This window comes from Mauremys reevesii, linkage group 15 (genome assembly GCF_016161935.1).
Source record: "Mauremys reevesii isolate NIE-2019 linkage group 15, ASM1616193v1, whole genome shotgun sequence".
NCBI classification, from domain to species: Eukaryota; Metazoa; Chordata; order Testudines; family Geoemydidae; genus Mauremys; species Mauremys reevesii.
This window is the reverse complement of record NC_052637.1, coordinates 13,729,079-13,749,416: the sequence shown is the minus strand read 5'-3', so window position 1 is coordinate 13,749,416 and position 20,338 is coordinate 13,729,079. Positions and strand designations below refer to the sequence as shown.

At 51.3% G+C, this 20,338-nt stretch overlaps 1 protein-coding gene across 1 annotated transcript; it reads right to left on the bottom strand.

Annotated features, from left to right (window-relative positions):
• Nucleotides 1-8,542: 8,542 nt before the first annotated feature.
• Nucleotides 8,543-10,023, bottom strand: LOC120383094 (olfactory receptor 2G3-like). Its single transcript, XM_039500723.1, has 2 exons — nt 9,969-10,023; nt 8,543-9,508 (listed from the first exon to the last, which is right to left on the bottom strand). Exon 2 carries the CDS (start codon nt 9,503-9,505, stop codon nt 8,543-8,545), a length of 963 nt encoding a protein of 320 aa, XP_039356657.1. The 5' UTR covers nt 9,506-9,508; nt 9,969-10,023.
• Between the last annotated feature and the right edge of the window lie 10,315 nt (nt 10,024-20,338).

Below are 20,338 nucleotides of genomic sequence, written 5' to 3'. Positions count from 1 at the left end.
CCGGCGTGGCCTGCGGGCTACCCTCGAGGTGGCGGCGTAATACAATGGTGAAGTCGGGCCAGTCCCGCCCCAGGATCACCGGGTACGCCAGCCGGGGTGCAAGCCCCACCTTCATCCGCCGGGTGATCCCATCAATGGTCAGTTGGGTCTGGGCGCTGGGGTAGGCTCGTATATCTCCGTGGATACACTGCAGTGGAATCTTCTCCAGGTGGCCGTCCGCCGGCGGGCCTAAGTCCTGGCAGACCAGCGTTTGGCCACAGCCTGAGTCAAGGAGGGCCACCGCCTGGCGTCCCTCAATGACCACGGGCACGGTGATCTTGGCCACTTGCGGACGTCGGGCACGGCCTTCCCCTGAGTAGACTTGGCCAAATGCACACTCCATTTCAGGGCAATCCCGCTGCAAATGGCCGTAGTTTCCGCAGGAGAAGCAGGGCCCCAAGGTGGCTCGCTCCGTCCGCGCCCGGCGCCCGGGGTCACCCCCGGGGGGTTTCCGGCTGTACTCTCTGGCTGTGGGTGCCGGGGTCCGTGTGGGTCTCCCGGAGGGCGCGGCCACCCGGGCCCGGCCCTCTACGCTGCGGGAGGGAACACTTATGGCTGCCCGTGGGGGCGGCCCCCTCTTTTCCGGGTTGGGGCGCTCCGTCCGGACCGGGACCGCCCGGCCAGCTGACCCCGACGGGGCCTCTGCCGCGAGGAAGTCCTCCATTAAGGTAACGGCCGCGGACACCGTCGTCGGCCTGTGGCGTAGGACCCAGGATCTTCCCCTCGGCAGAAGTACATGGGCAAATTGTTCCAATACAATTTGTTCCATCAGCTCTTCTGGTGTCCGGCGTTCGGGCTGTAGCCACTTTTTACAGGTCTCCCGTAGTTCCTGAGCCACCATCCGCGGCCGGGCCCCCGGGGGATAGGACAGGCTCCTAAACCGTTGTCGATAGGTCTCGGGGCTCACGTCCAGAATAGCGGCCTTCACTAAGTTGTAGTCCTGGGCCGCTTCCACCGACAGACCTCGGTAGATCGTCTGGGCAGTCCCCGTTAAGTATGGGGCCAGGATGGTGGCCCACTGGTCCGGGGTCCAGCCTGCGACGACAGCCACCCTCTCGAAGGTGACGAGAAAAGCCTCCGGATCATCATCGGGCCCCATCTTCGTCAACTGAATTGGGGGGCTGGGTCACGGGGCCCCTGCGGTGCCCCCGGGTAGGGGTTCCCCTGGTCGGGCTAGGGCCGCTGCAAGCTGCTGGACACATTCTGCTGGAAGTCCTGGTGTTGGGTAACCAGGTCCGCAATCAGCTGCCATTGTTGGACCCCCAGCTGCTCTACGAGCTGCTGCTGCTGTAGCTGGTGGGCGGCCTGGTGCTCCTGTTGGTGTCGCGCCTGGGCCGCCTGCTGTCGTTCCTGGCTCTCAGTGATGAGGGTCAGGAGCTGGGATAGGTCCATCTGTCTTGCGGGAGATCTCTCTCCCGTCGCCCCCTTTTCACCGGTGTCTAGAGTCCGTGCCCACATTCTGGGCAAAAAGGTCCTCAGAGAAGGCACCACGTGTAACAGTCCGAGGTTGGGGCCGTGCCCTCTCAGGGGCCGTCAGGAGCCAGGCCGCCTCACTACACGGCCCCTATCAGTCTCCGGTTTCTGAAGGTTTTTGGGGTTCTGCCCCTCAAGCAGTTCCTGCAATGAGTCCCAGCCCTCAGTCAGGGCGGGACAGCAGACACTAGGTCTAGGCTCCGGTCCTGGCAGCCGGAGCTGAGCAGTTACAGAGGCAGTAAGCCCCAAGCCCTAGCTCAGGGTGGGGCAGCACCCAAGAATCCAGGGAGCTCAGATCCCCTGCAAGCTGAGTAGTAACACAAAGTTAACAAGCTAAGCCCCGGCCCTTAATCAGGGCGGGGCACCAAACACAGCCGTTCTAGGCTCAGCTCCTTACAGCAGGAGCTGAGCAACAATAATAGTTCAGGGCTCAGGTCCTTGCATCAGGAGCTGAGCAATAACAGTTCAGGGCTCAGGTCCTTGCGTCAGGAGCTGAGTATCAATAACAGTTCAGGGCTCAGGTCCTTGCATCAGGGCTGAGCAATAACAATAGTTCAGTAATCCCCAGCCCTAGGTCAGGGTGGGGCAACACACAATAGTCCAAGGCTCAGGTCCTTGTAGCAGGAGCAGAGCAGCAAGAGTCAGTAAGCCCCGCCCTAGGTCAGGGTGGGGCAACAAACAATAGTCCAAGGCTCAGGTCCTTGTAGCAGGAGCTAAGCAACAATAGTCAGTAAGCCCCAGGGTGGGGCAATAAACTATAGTTCAAGGCTCAGGTCCTTGTAGCAGGAGCTAAGCAGCGGCATCAGTCTCAGGAGGCCCAGGCCCTCAGTCAGGGCGGGGCAACAAACAATAGCTCAAGGCTCAGGTCCTTGTAACAGGAACTGAGCTGTGGCAGCAGTTCAGGAAGCCCAGGTAAGTGCAGGCTTCTCTGCCTGAACGCTGGTAGGAGGGGGAGGCTGCCACCCGTGAGTGGGGTGGCAGGGGGGACACAGGCCCACCCACTCCACTGTGTCCCAGCCCGGGGCCCTAACAGCGGCATGGATCCGCTGCAGTCAGTGGGGATCCTGGCCGCAACACACTGACATGGGCACGTCAGTGCCCTCAGCCGGACAGGGGTCGGCTACCCCCGGGCTACACTCCATCTCCCCCTCCATGGGTACCTGCTCCTCGCTGGGCTCTGCAGCGGGGTCCCACACCATGGGCTCCTCGTCGTGCTGAGGGCTCTCTAGGTCGGGCTGCTCCTCCGGACTCGGGTCACGGGAACGCTCGGGCAGCTCCTCGGGGTACCGGGCTCGGGGCAGGCTCGGCCAGTCCACCTCGGGGTACCTGGCTCGAGGGAGGCTTGGTCGGTCCACCTCGGGGTACCTGGCTCGAGGGAGGCTTGGTCGGTCTGCTTCAGGGTACCTTGCTCGAGGGAGGCTCGGTCCGTCCGCTTCAGGGTACCTGGCTCGAGGGAGGCTCGGTCCGGCAGGAGCCTGAACAGGAGCGTCCGTCCTCTCCGGCCGCTGGGCTCCAACTGAGGGTTGAGGCCGGGCTTTTATACTTCCTGTCCCGCCCCTTGACTTCCGGGGGGCGGGAACAGGCGGCGGTGGCTCCGCCCACTGAGGTGGTTCCGCCCACTGAGGTGGCTGTTCTGGTTCCTCTCTCTCAGGGGCCGTCGGGAGCCAGGCCGCCTCACTACAGGGCAATAGCTGTTGCATACCTTCCTCCACGCTGAGGGTGGGGGCAAATTTCATGGACTTATGCTGTACAGATCTCCGTGTATTGCAAGATGGTATAATTTTGGGTTTACTCTCTGAGGGGTGAGTGGGGGGTACACTTGAGTACTGGGCAGTTCCTTAGCTAAGCCTTCCCATGCAGAGCTGATTTCAGCATCTGTGTGTTTCTGCAGCTGCGTGTGTCCCTACCTGTATGTGTCCCGGTAAAGTGAAGTCTGAAGCCTGAAGGAGGGCTTGGCAGGCTGCACAGCAGTACAGTGTAAAGAGAACACAGGCTGGTGGGAAAGACTGGCTCAGTGGTACCCCAGTTTCAAGTGGCCCCCATGGGGGAAGGGAAACCCATATTCAGCACCCACAAGCCACAGCTGTTTGGTGCTGCAGCTAATTGACCAGTTTGGCCACGCCGCAGATCAGCTAATCAGGGCTGCCTCCAAACAGCTGACTGGGGATGCCATCAAACTGCTGGTAGGCGGCACCACCAAACAGCTGTTTGGCAGCTCAGGGAGCGCTTAGGGCAGATGTGGGCAAACTACAGCCTGCCTGCCACATCTGGCCCATGGGACCGTCCTGCCTGGCTCCTGAGCTCCCAGCCGGGCATCCTAGTCCCCACCTCCCTGCTGTTTCCCCTCCCCCTTAGCCACGCCGCTGTGCGGGCTACGCACTGGCCGCACCTGCTGGGCAGCATGGGGAGCACAGCTGGCTCTGGCTGGGTGTTGCGGCTGTGAGCTTCTTCTGCTGGTAAGACGGTGGGGAGTGGGGCATTGGGTAAGGGAGCGGGCGGTTCTGGGGAGCAGTCAGGGTATGGGGAACAGGGAGTGTTGGGAGTGAAAGTTCCAGCAGGCCATCCATACAGTTGCACAACCCCGATGTGGCCCTCGAGCCACAAAGTTTGCCCACCCCTGGGTTTGGGGGAGGATGGAGACCAGCGAGCGACAGCAGAGCAGGAGCTTTGAGCGGGAGCAGATCAGGGTGGGAAGAGATGGAGTGAGGACAGTGCCTTGGGAGAAGGGGCAGAGATGAGGCAGGAAGAGGCAGAAGGAAGGTTGGGCCTTCGGGCAGAGCAGGGATAGAGCTTAGTGTATGAGCCTCTACTGCATGAGCTAAAAGCCAAATGGCACTTAGCTAAGGCTGTAGCGCAGACTCATTAACTTTCTCTTTCTCTCGTGTCTTGGTGCCACGAGATGGGACAGAACATCATATCCAGAAAGTGTGTGGGTTACACATACCGGTATTTATTAACTCAGACACACAGCCTTCAAATTGGAGAGGTGTGATCAGCAGCTACAGAGCAAAGTCAGTGAAAATGCCAGTTGAACCAAGAGACATGAGAGCATAAAGTGAAGATTGACCCAAACGAGGAACTCCCTTGGATGTGCTTTAGTAACAGACTGTTGTAATGATGGGTTCAGGTTACTAGAGAGATGCACGGACCAAGATTTACAAAAGTGACTCTCAATTTTGGGTACCAGAGTGTTGCCAATGAAAGTCAGGCAGTGCTAGGTCTTCTCCTGAAAGGTACAGCTCCTAGAAAAATGTGGTTACAATTAAAAAATAATTTTAAAAAGAAACATTTTTAGCCCACATCAAGATGGAGGAAAACCATGTAATGTGACCCAAGGGCGATCTAAATATTAGAAATTTGAAGGCAAAGAAAAAGAACCAAACAATTATAATTTAATGAAATCTCATGTTTCTAAATATAATCTCATAATTTTTGGAGCATGCCTCATGATTTTTAAATGCTTGCTCTTGAGGAAGCCCTGGGCACTTGCCTTCTGAAAATCTGGTGCCTTTACAGTATCTCATTTTCATCATCCAAAATCATCTGTGGCTGTCCCAAACCTTAGCCATTGTCACATGCCCTTTGGGAGCCAATCTGATGCCCCCTGAAATCAACAGGCCTCTTTCCATTAACCTTGGAGAAATCCCATAGCCAAAGCGGTTCAAATCAATAATAAGGCTGGTGAGTCCCAGACAAACACATGACATGTGGTCCAGTAAATGGAATTTCCAACCCTCCAGAGGAGCAGAGACATGAGTGGAGGAAGGGCTAGCGTGTCTTCCTCCCTTGGTAGGGAATGTGCAGTCTTGCCAGCCCAGAGCAATACAAAAGGGTGTGTCAGGCCCTAAAAATCAGGAGATTGGCTTAAAAGCAGAAGGTTTGTTTTAAATAGTAAATTCTATTTTCCCCCTTTTTCTTCTGCTTTCTGAGTCTTTACGTCATTCTGGTGTCAACTTTCCAGCTCTACTAACCAACCATAAGGGGTGAGACAGACAGAAACTTTTTTTTAATGAAAGCTGATATCCTGGTGCAATCTCAGAACTCCAAGATCTGGTCTACACTACAGACCTATATTGGTATAAAAATCCAACCCCCTGAGCAAAGTAGTTACATAAATCTAACCCCCCTGAGTAGACCACACTATATCAGCAGGACAGGTTCTCCTGCCACATAGCTACTGCCTCTCAGGGAGGTGGATTAACTATGCTGAAGGGAGGCCTCTCTTGCATTAGTGTATTGCCCTTCTCCCATGAAAGCTCTACAGCAGCACAGCTGCACCAATGCAGAGATTTAGGTGTAGACATGCCCCAGGAGTTGGTGGGTTTCATGGGTTGAAAGAGGACAGGGGACTTGTATGGCTCGGGAAGGGCAGGTTTTTCTTTGAGGTGGGAGAAGGCAAGGGCAGTTGTGAAGGTGGAAATGGGCAGAGGGTAGAAAAGTCCATATGGGCAGAGAAGATGCTACAGAACCCAAAAGAGGTTCCATGCCCAACTACTGCACCAGCTTGGGCCCCCTGGGTGGTTGGGCTCCTTCCCAGCACTTTCTGCAGAGCTCTGTGCACTTCCTTGTTCCTCAGCATGTTGATCAGGGGGTGGAGTACGGGGGTAACCAGGGTGTAGAAGAGAGAGACCATTTTGCCCTAGTCCTGGGATGAGAGCTGCAGGTACACATAGATGGAAATGGATATATATATGTTATCACCATATGATGAGGTTATATCTCCTGTTTTTTCCCCAAATACAGAGCAGAAACATTTATTGAACAACTCTGTCGTTTCTACATTATTATTGATAAGCCTACCATTTCCATCTAGTAATGAACCAATACCATTGTCAGGATTCTTCCTGCCCTCCAACATATTTTAAATACCTTTTTCTTATTGTCTTTAAGTCTGCTTGTGTCCTTTTGCTTCCCTGATCAATTTTCTACAGTTCCTAAATTCAGATTTATATTCTTTACTGTCAGCTTCCCCTGTCTTTTATTTGTTATAAAAATAAAAAAGCCCCATATTGTATTCCCACACACAGCCCTATGCCTGCCCGAGGGCCTGATTGGAGCCTGCACTAACGGTGAGGTAAGGTCCCATAACACATTCCCCAGTCCATCTGTGCTGATGCTGGATTAGAGTCAGCACCCCCATAGAAGGGAAAGATCCCATATTCCATTCCCAGTGCTCTACCCTAGGTCAGACAATCCCCCCTCTCTCTCAAACACACACACTCTTAAAATTGTAGTAATAGATTCATAGCCTTTAAGGAGAGAAAGAACTACAAGGTCCATCCAGCCTGACCTCCTGCATCCCGCTTGATACCTTGTGATTGTCATTTTTTTCTGTGTTTGTACAGTGCCTAGCACAAAGGAGTCTGGTCTCCTAAGTATTTCCATGATGCAGAGAACCAGCTGCTGGTGTGTTGAGACCACTGCTCACCTGGCTGACCAATCCTGTCTCATTGTTACTTTGTGCTCCCGCATCTGTCTGTATCTGTCAATTGTCTCTTGTCTTATATTTAGATTGTCAGCTCCTTGGGGCAGCGACTGTCTCTTTGTTCTGTGTTTGTTCAGCACCTGGCACAATGGGGACCTGGTCTATGACTGGGCACCTCAGCGCTGTCAGCTTAACACAAATAATAGATACTAATACTGTGTGTGGAGATAAGTGATTACACTCGCAGAGCTCTGGCCCTCTAGTTACCAAGTTGGTCAGTAATGATGTAGCAAGAGTTTACTAAAGTGAGGGATATTTGGGCAGGAATTCATTGTCTGCTCCACTCACATAACTCATGGACTAATGCCATCTTGAACAGGGCACTCAAATGATGGAGAACAGAGCTGGGTAGGAAAGGCTGTTCACATCTTGTGAAATTGTTTGAGATTTTAAACCTTTTCCCATTTGGAATCAGCACAAAGGGTTGAAATCTTGAAAATTTGCATGAACCAAAAATTTAAAAAACAATTCATTTGGATCAATTGAAATGTTTTGTTCTGACAATTTCAAAATGTTTTGATTTTTTAAAAATCTCTACTTAGCTTTAATTTGTGTTGAACCATAAAGATGGAAATTTCCATTTACTAAATGTCAAAATGGGAGGTTTCCACATTTTTGAAACTTTTTTACTTTTCTCAAATATGTTGTTACCCACCAACACCCCAACCCAAAATGTTCAGGTTGGATGAATCAGCATATTCTGACAAGAGAATTTTGAGTTGAAAAATTCCCAACCAGCTGTAATGGAGGGTCCATATGGACCAAGATCAAAGCCATTTACCACCCTACTGGTAGAGAAAGACACACTCCATAGACTCTATATTATTTCAAGGCATCCCACCTCTGGGGTTGCCATTTCATCACCTGTTGTTACATGTACAAACTGTGTATTTGTTGTATGATTGGCTTCTTATCTTTCAAATATTTTTGAAAAGGCAACTCACTAATAGTGGTGATTTCTGAGCCAGTATCAAACAACTGATCTTCACCTCGGCTATAAGTACTTCAGCAGTGAGTCTCCAAATGCTCACTCACACAAGTTGATAGATGTGCTGGCACTGTCCAAGCGCCTCTCAGCACTGTATGCAGACTGATTTTCCACCAAGAACAGGACTAGGAATCCTTCTGCCACTGCTTGGTCTTCTACTGTAGATGGGCCACGCATTCCGTGCCACGCTTGGCACAGCCGTGATCTCAGTTGCAACCTCTTCGCTACCACATCAGAAAGGAATAAGAATAATCTCTTTGGGCAGGAGAACACGGATTGTTCCTGGAGGTCCACAAAGGACAGTCCTTGATTGAATTGCAAAGCGGAGTGCAGGGGACTTGTGTGGGTGAGAGATGGTTTGTATGGGGTGGGAAAGGGAAGGCAGGATGTGGGGCAGATTAGGTCAGACTTGTTGTGCAGAGAGAGAGAGACCAGAGGGTTTGTGTGGGTGGAGAGGGCCGGGGCTGTGGAGAGAGCAGAAGGCTGCACATGGGCACAGAAGAGGTCAAAATAGCCATGAGAGGTAGAGATGGTTTTGTTCCAATTGCCTTCCCAGCTCAGACCCCCTGGGTGATCACGTTTCTCCTCAGTGCCCTCTGCAGCGCCCTGTGCACCTCCTTGTTCCTCAGCGTGTAGATGAGGGGGTTGAGCATGGGGGCCACCATGGTGTAGAAGAGGGCTACTATCTTGCTCCGGTGCTGTGAGTAGCTGGATGGAGGCTGTAAATAAATGGAAATGCCCGTGCCATAAAAGATCGACACCACGACCAGGTGGGAGGCACAGGTGTTGAAAGCCTTGAGCCTGGCTTTCGCTGAGCGAATCTTCAGCACTGTGGTGCTGATGTAGCCATAGGACATCAGGATGAAGCCCAGTGGAACCAGCAGGAAAATCACCGCGCTGGCAAGGAGCTCGGCCTCATTGGCAGAGGTGTCGACACATGCCAGTTTGAGCAGGGCCGGCACCTCGCAGAAGAGGTTCTCGATTTGGTTCCGCCCACACCGGGGAAGCCTCAGGGTCAGGCTGGTCTGCAGGATGGAGTTGCCGAAGCTGCACAACCAGGCGGTGGCCACCAGCTGCAGGCAGAAGCGGTGGTTCATGATGGCCGTGTAGCGCAGTGGCTGGCAGATGGCGGCATAGCGGTCATAGGCCATGATGGCCAGCAGGAGGCACTCGGTGCAACCCAGCGAGAGGGAGATGTAGAGCTGGGCCACACAGCCAGCCCAAGAGATGGATTTGTGGGTGCTGTGGAAGTTCACCAGCATCTGGGGGCCAACGCTGGTGGTGTAGCAGAGGTCCAGGAAAGAGAGGTTGCTGAGGAAGAAATACATGGGCGTGTGGAGATGGAGGTCTAGCCATGAGACCATGATGATGGTGGTGTTTCCAAGCAAGGTCATGGTGTAGAAGATTAAAATGAGCACAAAGAGCAGCAGCTCCAACCGTGGCCGGTCAGACACCCCTAACAGGATGAATTCCCCCAAGGAGCTTTGGTTTCCATCTTCCCCTGCCCTTTTGCCATACATCACCTGTAGGGGCCAGAAAGAGTAAAGGTGAAAAATATCCTGCAGCAAGCAGATTTGTGATACTAGTGCTAGTGCTGGGATTGACGGTGGGTATTTTTGGAATGGTAGCCTTGAGTCCTAGGAGACAGGTAAGTGTTAAGTGAATGGGTTAGGGAAAGGCTGGAATCTATCAGGGAATGACCCATCTGCAGCACTGCATACATTTATGTAAAGCTCAGGGAAATCTTTCATCTGTCTGTCTGGAGTGTTGCTGTAGTAGGGTCAGTCCCAGGATATTGGGGAGATGAAGCGGATGAGGTAATATCTTTTATTGGAAGATAAAAGGTCAAGGACCTCCATGACTTTAAGATTAAGCTAGATAAGTTTATGGAGGAGATGGTATGATAGGATAACGGGCTTAGTCAATAGGTCAGTTAAGTGCCACACTGGTAAATAGTACAATGGGTCAATGGTATGATATAACCTTTTCCAGAGGGTTTGGCTGGAGAGTCTTGCCCGCATTCTCGGGGTTCAGCTGACCGCCATATTTGGGGTCGGGAAGGAATTTTCCTCCAGGGAAGATTGGCAATGGCCCTGGAGGTTTTTCGCCTTCCTCCGAAGCATGGGGCAGAGGTCGCTTGCTAAGGAGTGGGTGGATCGGCTTATGTGGCCTGCATCTTGCAGGAGGTCAGACTAGATGATCATAATGGTCCCTTCTGATATTGAATTCTATGATTCTATGATTCTATGATTGGACCCGTTACCAAGGGTTTTCAGAACGCACAGCAGGGGCAACTTAACTGTTTCACTCCAGGTGTTGTCAGGGATAAATCAATGGGAACACAGCAATTCTGCCTTATGAAAGACACTATCTAAACCTGCATTTTATTAGATTTAAGCACACACAGACATAAGCAATAGATTTAAAGCATCCCAGATATTTACCTAAGAACTGGATCGGTATTGAGTAATTAGCAACAGATTGTGAGTGGACAGTTGCTCACCTACCAGGGAGAAAAGATGTCAAGAAAAACATCTCTCTAAATGGCTTCAGAGGACTGCTCCAGAATCCACTGTATTCACTGATCTTTTATAACTAACTTCTACAAAACACATAGGTCACAATAACCTTTACAAAATCAGCACATTACCTAACATTCAATAAACTTCTATCAGAGGTGCCCAGACTCCAAGTCTTCCATCCACCAAGGTTTTCAATCTCCCTTGTTGACCTTTCTTTCCCCTCCTCCTGTTCTGATTAGCAGAAACTCCAAGCTAGTTTTCACCTTGCCTCTAAAAGCTGTTTTCCAATTAACTCTTAACTATCTGGTGTTCCATTTTATTAATTCATGATGTCTCAATGCACAGAATATGGTTGCAATTACCTTGATTGCATTCTGGGGTACACACAGTCATCAAATCTAGGGTAACAGACAAGCTTCCATTGGTGAGAGAGAGAGAAGCTTTTGAGCTCACACAGAGCATTTCTGCAGGTCTGGGAAATGTACTCAGAGTGTCACAGCTAAATGCAAAGTGAAGCAGATTTTTCAGTACAAGTACTTAAAACATATTTCAATGGACCGTTCATGGTGAAGTGGTCTGTAACATGCTTCCAGTCATAGAGGGAAAAGGAGGGGGAAAAATAAGCTGATGGGGTTGGGGTTAGTGGGATATAGATTTTGTCTCTGTTCAGTCCATGATTTTTAGTGTCCAGCAAAGTTATGAATTTAAGCTCCCAGGCTGGTCTTTTCAAGGTTTTCTGCACGTTTCCTTTCAGGATGAGGATTGATAGGTCATAAATACAGAGATCTATTTGTGTCAATTTTTCACCCACCAGTGATAGGGTATTTTTATCTTCTATCATTTTCCTGTGTGAGTTCATTCAAGAGTACAGTGATTGTCTGGCTTCACCCACATATTTGTTGTTCGGGCATTTAGTGCACTGGAGGAGATACACCACATGTTGTGATTGGTGTGTTTTAGAGTAATGGATCTTGAAATCCGTGTTGTGAATGGTGTTGGTCATCATAGAAATGGAAATATGGCTGCGGGTTTTTTGTCTGTTGTTCTGGCAGGGTCTGATACCACTTTGAGTTAGTTTGTCCTGCTCTCTGGGGAGCTTGTTTGTGATGCTGAGCATGGTGAGCTTGGGGAGTTGTTTGAATGCTAGAAGAAGGGGCTCAGGATGTGGACCCCATCAAGTATGTGTTGTAAATTCATAACATTGCTAGACACTCAAATCACAAATTGAACAGAGTGGATGGATATATGGCTTATTATAACAATCTGTGACCCACTGAGCCTCCTCTTCCAGGTTCTCCCCCCTGCCCATTCCCCTCTATGACGGGAGACAAGTTCACTGGCAACTTTACCTTGAATGATCCCTTCAAATATGTGTTAACTATTTCGGTTTCTATTCTTGTTTGTACTTAGCTGTGACACTCGGAGTACCTTTCCCTGCTCCGTGTAAGCTCAAAACCTTGTCTCTCTCACCAACAGAAGTCCCTCCAATAATAGATATCAGCTGACCCACCTTGTCTCTCTGCATTTCTAAGACAGTGGTCTATATGATACCAAACACTGTACATATCTAGCGTTCATAACATCCTCATTCAATCTGTTCTCCTCCCAGGTTGTACATTTTCAACTTTCTCCCCATCCTCACTTTCATCTTCATTCCTGTTCTTCCACCTCTCTCCTTCCCTCCTCTAACTCTATCAGAGTCACCCAAAAGGGCTAAGAATGTTACAAATACTTTGGACTCCCTGACAGGAACATGGGCACCTACTGAGGCTCTTATAGCTTCGAATAAGTACATCTATGCATGTGAGACTTGGAAGGGGGAAAGAGAAATCTGACTGAAAAAGGAGATAGGGAGGAAGATAGAGGTGGTGATGGTTGTCAGAGAGCAATGCTGTTTGGCCATTCTTTCAAAAATGACCTGTGGCCAGAAAGATGAAGCCAAGGAGTGCAGATGAGTTGAAAGGAAACAGACTCCTCAGTAGCACATTTGACAGGCGTTAGTTAAACTCGCTGGGTCATTGGCTATTGTTTAAAAAAAAAGCTGGGATGAACCGGGAGAGGGGCTGTGGGATTGATGGAAAAACAGTATAAAAAAGTGACTCTGGCTATTACTTTCTGCCCAATTTACCTGCAGTCCCACACAATGTGGTGATGGCCATGGGGTGATGGGAGTACGATTGAAATGATAACATGGAGATTGGCCCTGCTTTGAGTAGGGGGTTGGACTAGATGACCTTCCGAGGTCCCTTCCAACACTAATCTTCTATGATTCTATGGGAAAAGTCTAGAAGACATTAACGTGAGTGAGAGGGGAGGATCTTATCCCGATGAACGGTCCAGGGGATAAGTCCTGACTGAGGACTCCGGAGAGCTGGCTTCAGTACCCAGCACTGACACAGAGTCACTGCGTGATTTTGGGATAGTGACTTCTACTCTCTGAGTGTGGTGTCCCATCTCTAAATTGAGAACAAAAATCTTCCTTTTCACCCTCCATTTATCTGTCTTGTCTACTTAGATTGGGGCATGGATTGTGTGTCCCTCATTTACTGAGAATCTGTGTATCATCCAAAAGAACAGGGCCCTGATCACATCTGGGGCAGGAGCTGCCTCTCACTGTGTGCCCAGGCAGTGCCTGGCATGATGGGGACCCCACCTGTGTGGGACCTTCTATGTTCAACTGTAATATAACTTGTTGGTACCCACTGAGGATCTGCTCCAGAGAGAGACTGAGGGAGAAAGAAAACTTTAGGAGGAAAGTAAGGTGGGACAGAGGGTTGGTTAAAAAGAGAACTGCTCCTGATACTCCAGTGAGATCCACCACTGGAGGTCCATGCACCCGCTGGACTCCCACCAAGGCTCTGTCCAGCCAGTTCAGATTGGGGCCACAGCATCTATGCCAGTGATAAGCCTATGCTGGTAACAACCCTGATTTTGGAGATGTGGCAGTAAACCTCCATCCAACCATCCCAATCATCATAATCCCCTGGTCAGTCTGTCTGCCTGACTGTCTCCATTCATTGTGCTGTTCCCTTCCCCACTCTTTCGCTCTGCCTATTTCAAATAACCTCCACCCCGACTCACCTTCATTCACCTCCGGCTTGGTCTCCCCAGACTGCTCCTGCCTGAACAGCTCCGTGCTGTTCAGATGCTCCGATACCAGGGCAGAGTCTTAGCTGCAATCCCTGCTCCCCTTCACTGAAACCTGCTCTGTGCTTGCGGAGCCCGGAGATGAGGCACCCCAGGCCGAGGGGCTGAATGTCTACGGGGTTTGGGAGGAGGGGGGTAAGGAAACCAGCTAACTCTGTCCACCTGCTGTGTGGGCAGCACACCCACCTCTGGCTCTGAAAACAGAGGATGCAGGTGTCATCCGACCTGCTGCTGGGTCCCAGGGGGTCTTACTGGGAGGAGAATGGGGCAAATGTGATCATTGGCCAGACACTCTGAGTCAGTGTTGCATGGTAATGGGGTCCCCCTTCTGGGCAGCCAAACCTGCTCAGTATGTGAGTGAGGGGTCTGGAGGTGAGCCGGAGCCTCCTACTACATATGGCCCAGCCGGGTAGGGATGCCCAAAGCCTGTCTCAGTGGGAAGGAGACTCCTGAAAGCCCAGCTACTGCAGTGCTGGGAACATTAGAAAAGGCAGAGATGAGAGAGAGAGAGAGAGAGAGAGAGTTACTGAGTGTGTGTGGGCTGACGGAGGCTAGGCATGGGTGGGTGGAAATAGAGAGTGGGAGTCAGATAGAGAGAAGGATGGATATGGAGAAAGAGAGGAAGTCAGAAGTGAATTGGTACAAGGACAGAGAAAGGCAGAGGACAATAAAGAAAGAGAGAGATGGACAGAAGAGGAGAGAGCTGGATACATGCAGAAATGTACAGTGGATGGCTAGAAGGACGGCTGGCTAGCCAGAACCCTCTACAGCCGTCCTTGTGTCTCCAAGCTTACGGGGATGGTATCTCTATTTGTCTGGGTGGTCCGAGGTCCAAAGCACAGCCAGGAAGGGCCCCATGTCTCTGAGACTGCAGCTGTCTCCTCCCACATGGCTCAGGATCTCTGTCCCAGACTCCTAAGGGTCGTGTGCAGGGAGGGACACAAACCTTTAGGTTGTCAGAGATGGAGAGTGTGGGGAGAGTTTCCTCCCTGCATCGTCCCCAAGGGTCTGGCACTCAGCTGGTGATGTTTGCGGAGCCCCAGGGACTAGGGTTGACAGTTTTGTGGGGAAAGTTATGTCAGGCCAGGAGGCTGGTAAACAACAGCTTAACCCTGGTTTGTACCCAGAACCTTGAAAAAAGAATTGCATCAGTGTCCAACAGCATAGAACAAGTCTTTTCAACCTTTGGATACCTGCATTTACACCTGATGAATAGGCTTGTTCTACACATTACAGAAACTTGACAATGACCTTTTGCAGAAGGGAATGGGGTACTGGAATAACTGGACGGTTACCTGGTACAGAAGGGTATGTGGTACTGGAGTAACTGGACAATGACCTGATGCAGAAGGATATGTAGTATCAGTCTGGCTGGCCAAGGATCTGGTGCCAAGATATTCAGCCCCTGTCTGTGACAGAGGAAAGTCTGGGACTGGTGCCAATTGTTCCTGGCAGAGTAAGTGCCCTCATTAGGCTTCAGAATGTGACGTGCTGGGCATCGTTAGAGTCTTGGCTCCTAGGTCCAGCTGGGGGATCCAGCATTTGGGACTTATTAAAAACGTGCTATTTGTGACATGGCCTCTGATGAGTCCCCTTGTGGGGCCACTAAAAAGTTTTCTGCTTCAGATTAAGAAGGGAATCAAAGTGAATCCAAAGGGAGTCAAACTCGAGCAAGCTCCATGAGCAGCGGGAGAGCTTTTGTGTTAATTTCCAGTGGAATAAGGGGGCCCAGAGATCACAGGTGTTAGCATGATCCTGTCACTTATACAACATTAAGCAGTCAAACCTGGTTCAGGGTTTTGAGGACAGAGACCTCAGTCAGCTCAATGCCATGGGCAAAACACTAGAAAATTCATGCCAAAGTCTGGAAATGTATTAAATCAGATGCACCAGTGGAAAAAGAATTTCAGCAGAAGAAATACATCAGTTTGAATCTGCCATTGGCTTCAACTGAGACCCAAATGTAACCCAAACTTTTCAAAAGCCCTTTTCAGAGAGGATAGCAATTAGACTCTCTTCTTTTTCAGACAATCCCTCATGGTGGGAAAGAAAGGGTTTTAGTTCAACTGATGGCTGTGACTGTTGGTTTCCTGTCTTTAACAAAAGAGACTAACTCAGGAGATAGGATGGCAGCAGGGCCGGCTTTAGGCCTATTCCACCAATTCCCCCGAATCGGGCCCCGCCCCTAAGACGGCCCCACACCCAGTGAGAATCCCTTCCCTGGCTAGAGATGCCTTTTTAATTTTTACTCACCTGGGTCTTCGGTGCTCTGGGTCTTCGGCGGCACTTCGGCGGCGGGTCCTTCACTTGCTCTGGGTCTAGCTGCAGGTCTTCAGCGTGGCCACAGCTGCAGCCTCCAGAGAAAGCCACAAGGCTGGGGTGCTCAGCCCCGGCTACAGCCTCTGGCCTGGCTGCAGCCCCTGGAGGAAGCCACAGGCTGGGGCTGCAGGGTCCTTATTCCAGTCAGGCCCTATTGCAGGGCAGGGTGCACAGTCCTGCCTCCTCCTCCTGAATCCCTAGAAGTCATGGAGGTCCGGCAAAGCCATGGAATCCATGACTGCTGTGATCTCCATGACTAAATCACAGCCTTAACCATGAGTACATGATGGCCGTCTTCAAATACTTGAAAGGCTGCCAGAAAAAAGATGGAGAAAAGTTGTTGTCTCTTGCCACAGAGGGCAGGACAGGAGACAATGGGATCAAACTCCAGCATAGCAGATTTAGAGTAAATCTGAGGAAAAACTTCCTAAGGCCTGGTCTACACTGGGGGGGGGGGTGTCGAACTAAGGTACGCAACTTCAGCTACGCGAATAGCGTAGCTGAAGTCAAACTACCTTAGTTCGAGTTACTTACCCGTCCTCACGGCGCGGGATCGACGTCCGCGGCTCCCCCGTTGACTCCGCCACCGCCGTTCGGGGTGGTGGAGTTCCGGAGTCGACGGGAGCGCGTTCGGAGTTCTATATATCGCGTCTAGATGAGACGCGATATACCAAACTCCGAGAATTCGATTGCTACCCACCGATCCGGTGGGCAGTGAAGATGTACCCTAACTGTAAGAGCAATAGGCCAATGGAACAGATGCCTCAGGAAGTTGTGGACGCTCCTTCACTGGATGTTATCTAAAGGAAGCTGGCTAGACACCTGTCTAACATCTCATAGCAAAACGATTGAACAAATATTATTATTTAATCAGCTACCATTGGCTAATAACATAGTAAAATCATCCTGGTTGGTTAATAACTTAGATTGTTTAATAATTCAATCACACAGTGCTTTTAATATCATGCTGCAAAGAGCCGCAGGAGACACGCTGAACAATCGCTTGTGGCTCATGAGCCTCAGTCTGAGTATCACTGGTTTAGACACAACAAGCCCTGCTTCTTGGCAGTGGGTTAGACTAGATGACCCTGGTGGTCCCTTCTAACCCAATGATTCTGTGTTTCTATGAGTACCATCGCAGCAGCTCCTGCGGCTCCCATCCCATGGGGCTGGCTGGTCTCAGCTCCCCGCCCCAGGCACTGTGATCTCCAGGGTTGGAACATGTCTCAGTGGTGGGTAGGCCCAACCTGAGCTGCACTGTGACCCCCATGTACCATTTTTCAAGGCCTGGATTGGGGAGTCGAGACCAGTCAGCACTGTGGGATGGGAGCTGCAGGAGCTGCTGCTGCTGTGGGGTCAGTGCAGATCGGGCCCTCTCTCCAGCTCCCCATGCTATCCTTTGGCATGTTCTGGAAAGCCAGTTTTTGGTCATGACCCACATGGCTGAGAAACTCTGCAGAATCTGTCCTTGGACACTGCAACCTTCTCCTACTGTCCAGTGACTTTGCTGCTCTCATAAGGTACCTTTGCCTTAATCCTTCAAAATCAGCGTTCCCCAAACCTGCGATAACACAGACATCTGCAGAGAAGTGCTGTCCTGTGGACTCATTACTCTCCCATTTGGGATGCTGTCCATGGTGGGGGAGTGTGGAGAGGTGATATGTCAAACAGAGGGAAAGATCTCCAAAGTTTCATGATGGATCGGTGCCCTGCCGTGCCGCAATTCCAGTGGACCATTCTACTCCCCCTCTCCCTGTCATCAGATGTTTGGTGTGTGTGTGTTCTCTCTATGTGCCGTCCCAGCTCTGCACAGGCTGCTGGCACAGTAGGCCTCGAGTGAACCGCCCAATGACGACAAGATCCATTAAGGTACGAAGGCACGCAGCCAGGTTTATTGTTGATGAAGCATGGTATAAATATCCTGAAGACTCTACAGGGATACTAAGACATGTATGCTCAGGACTATGGATCCAGCTCAGTGAATGATAGGACTTTCCATTTCTCCCTCGGCTGGCCAAAGACACTCCCTCTGAGACCCCTCTTTATACACCAGTACAAACAAGTTACATTTTGCTCCTCTGCCGTGGCAAGGTGCCACCCTCAGACGTATTTAGGTGACACCCATTACTTTGTACAAGTTGGTTTGATCAAAACATCTCTATCAATCACACTGTCATCCTGACCTTTTCTTTAGGATGGGGCAGGATGCGCCTGTTCTCTTTGGGGAATGTATTGGTATTGAGGTGTTCTAGTATCGACCTCCTGGAATGTGTTTGCATCTGTGTTTTGTGCCTAGCACCTCTTAGGAGTGTGTGTTTCTGCAATATCAGCCCTGTTCTTGACAGACTCTGTGAGTAGGGCCTGCCTCTTGCTCACAGCCTGGCTTTGCTTGATATCAGCAAGCTTGGACCACTACTTTAGCTCGGGCTTCAGGCCTCATACCAGGCCTCTGCTACAAGGGCTAATGTCAGCGTTTGCCTTTTGGCCCCGCTCCCGTTCTCCCAGCCGGAGCCCCGTAACTCCGCGGCCCCACTCCCTCGGCCGGAGCCCCAAAACCCCACTCTCCCAGTCGGAGCCCCACAACTCCGTGGTCTTGGTCCCCGGCTGGAGCCTTGCAACCCGGCAACCGTGTAGCCCCGCTCTCCTGGCCAGAGCCCCGCAACCCCGCGGTCCCGATCCCCCATGTCCTGGTCTGAACCCTCACTTGAAACTGGGCGGTTTCAAAGTGAGGACCAGCATGTCTTCCCCCCACCCCAAAATCCTAGGGTAGGTCTCCCCTTCGGCTGCCACCACCCGGTCAATTCCATGGGCCGGGACACCCCTGTTTCCCCCCTTGGGAACACAGATCAATTCACAGAGGAGGAACCTTCCCCCTCCCCCCTCTTCCCTCTCTCCAGCCTGCTCTGAAGAGGGATACCTGGATTCAAACGCCTTGAATCTCTACACACAGGGAAGCAGCCCACTTCCCCCTCCCCTTCCCCTGAATTTCCCCAAGGGAAGGAATTACCCAAGTCCAAAGAAAAGAAAAGAATTTATTAAGAGAACAAAAAGAAAATACAGAATCTCTATGAGCCCAAGCTGGACACTCATAGGGTCTAACCTTATCAATCTCTGGAGAGAATTCCCCCTCCCCCCTTTCTCAGTCAAAGCAAAATCAGCAAACAGGAATAAAGCATTTCCTTTAGCAAACACACAATTGCAAATGTAGAAAACAAATCATAAGACTAATTCGCCTTTCTAATTAATACTCACTATTAATTAGTAGAAACTACTCCAGGAGAACTTGGAGACATGACTGTCTCTCTTAGATTCAAAAAGAGTTCTCACAAAGAACACAGACAAAGGCTTCCCTCCACAGAGATTTGAAATTATCTCGTCTCTGATTGGTCCTTTGGTCAGGTGGTCACCAGGTACTGCATGTTAACCCTTTACAGGTAACACAGACTTTAACCCTTAACTATCTGTTTATGACACCCCAGCTGGAGGGCAGCAAGTCCCGCGGCCCTGCTACCTCGGCCACAGCCCCACAACCCCGCAGCCCCGCTCCCCCGGCCGGATCCCCGCATCCCCGAGGTCCTGCTCCCCTGGCTGGAGCTCCGAAACCCCACATCCCCACTCCTTTGGCCGGAGCCCCACAACGCCATGGCCCCAGTCCCCCGGCCCGAGAGTGGCAAGTGCAGCTGCCCCGCTCCCGCGGCCAGAGCCCCACAACGCCGCAGCCCTACTCTCCCGGCCAGAGCCCCGCAACCCCGCAGTCGCGCTCCCCCGGCCGGAGCCCCGCCACGGGGTTGCGGAGCTCCGGCCGCGGGGTTGCGGAGCTCCGGCCGCGGGAACGGGGCAGCCGCAGTTGCCACTCTCGGGCTGGGGGAAAGGGGCCTCGGGGCTGTGGGGCTCCGGTCGGGGTAGTGTGACCGCGGGGTTGCGGGGCTCTGGCCGGGGGATCGGGACCTCGGGGTTGCGGGGCTTCGGCCTGGGGAGCGGGGCCGCGGGACTTGCCGCCCTCCGGCAGCGGGAGCGGGGCCCCGGGGTTGTGGGGCTCTGGCTGGGAGAACGGGAGAGGGCCAAAAGGCAAACGCTGACATTAACATTGTTTCAGTCTGTGTATTACTTGACATCATGTATTTACTGTCATCATAGAAGGGAAGGGCTCTGCATGGACGGAAATTTGCCTGGGCATCAGTAGAAAATGTTAAGTAAAATTTGCTGTAAAAATTAAACCTGGCACGTTGTCATCTTGTGTCATCATTTTTATTTCTTAGCTTTCAGCTATTTAAGTGAACTCTAAAACTTTCATACTGACTGTTTACTATCTGACATTGTATCTCTCTAATCTCCTTCATAACCATCATTGACTTTTTTCCATTT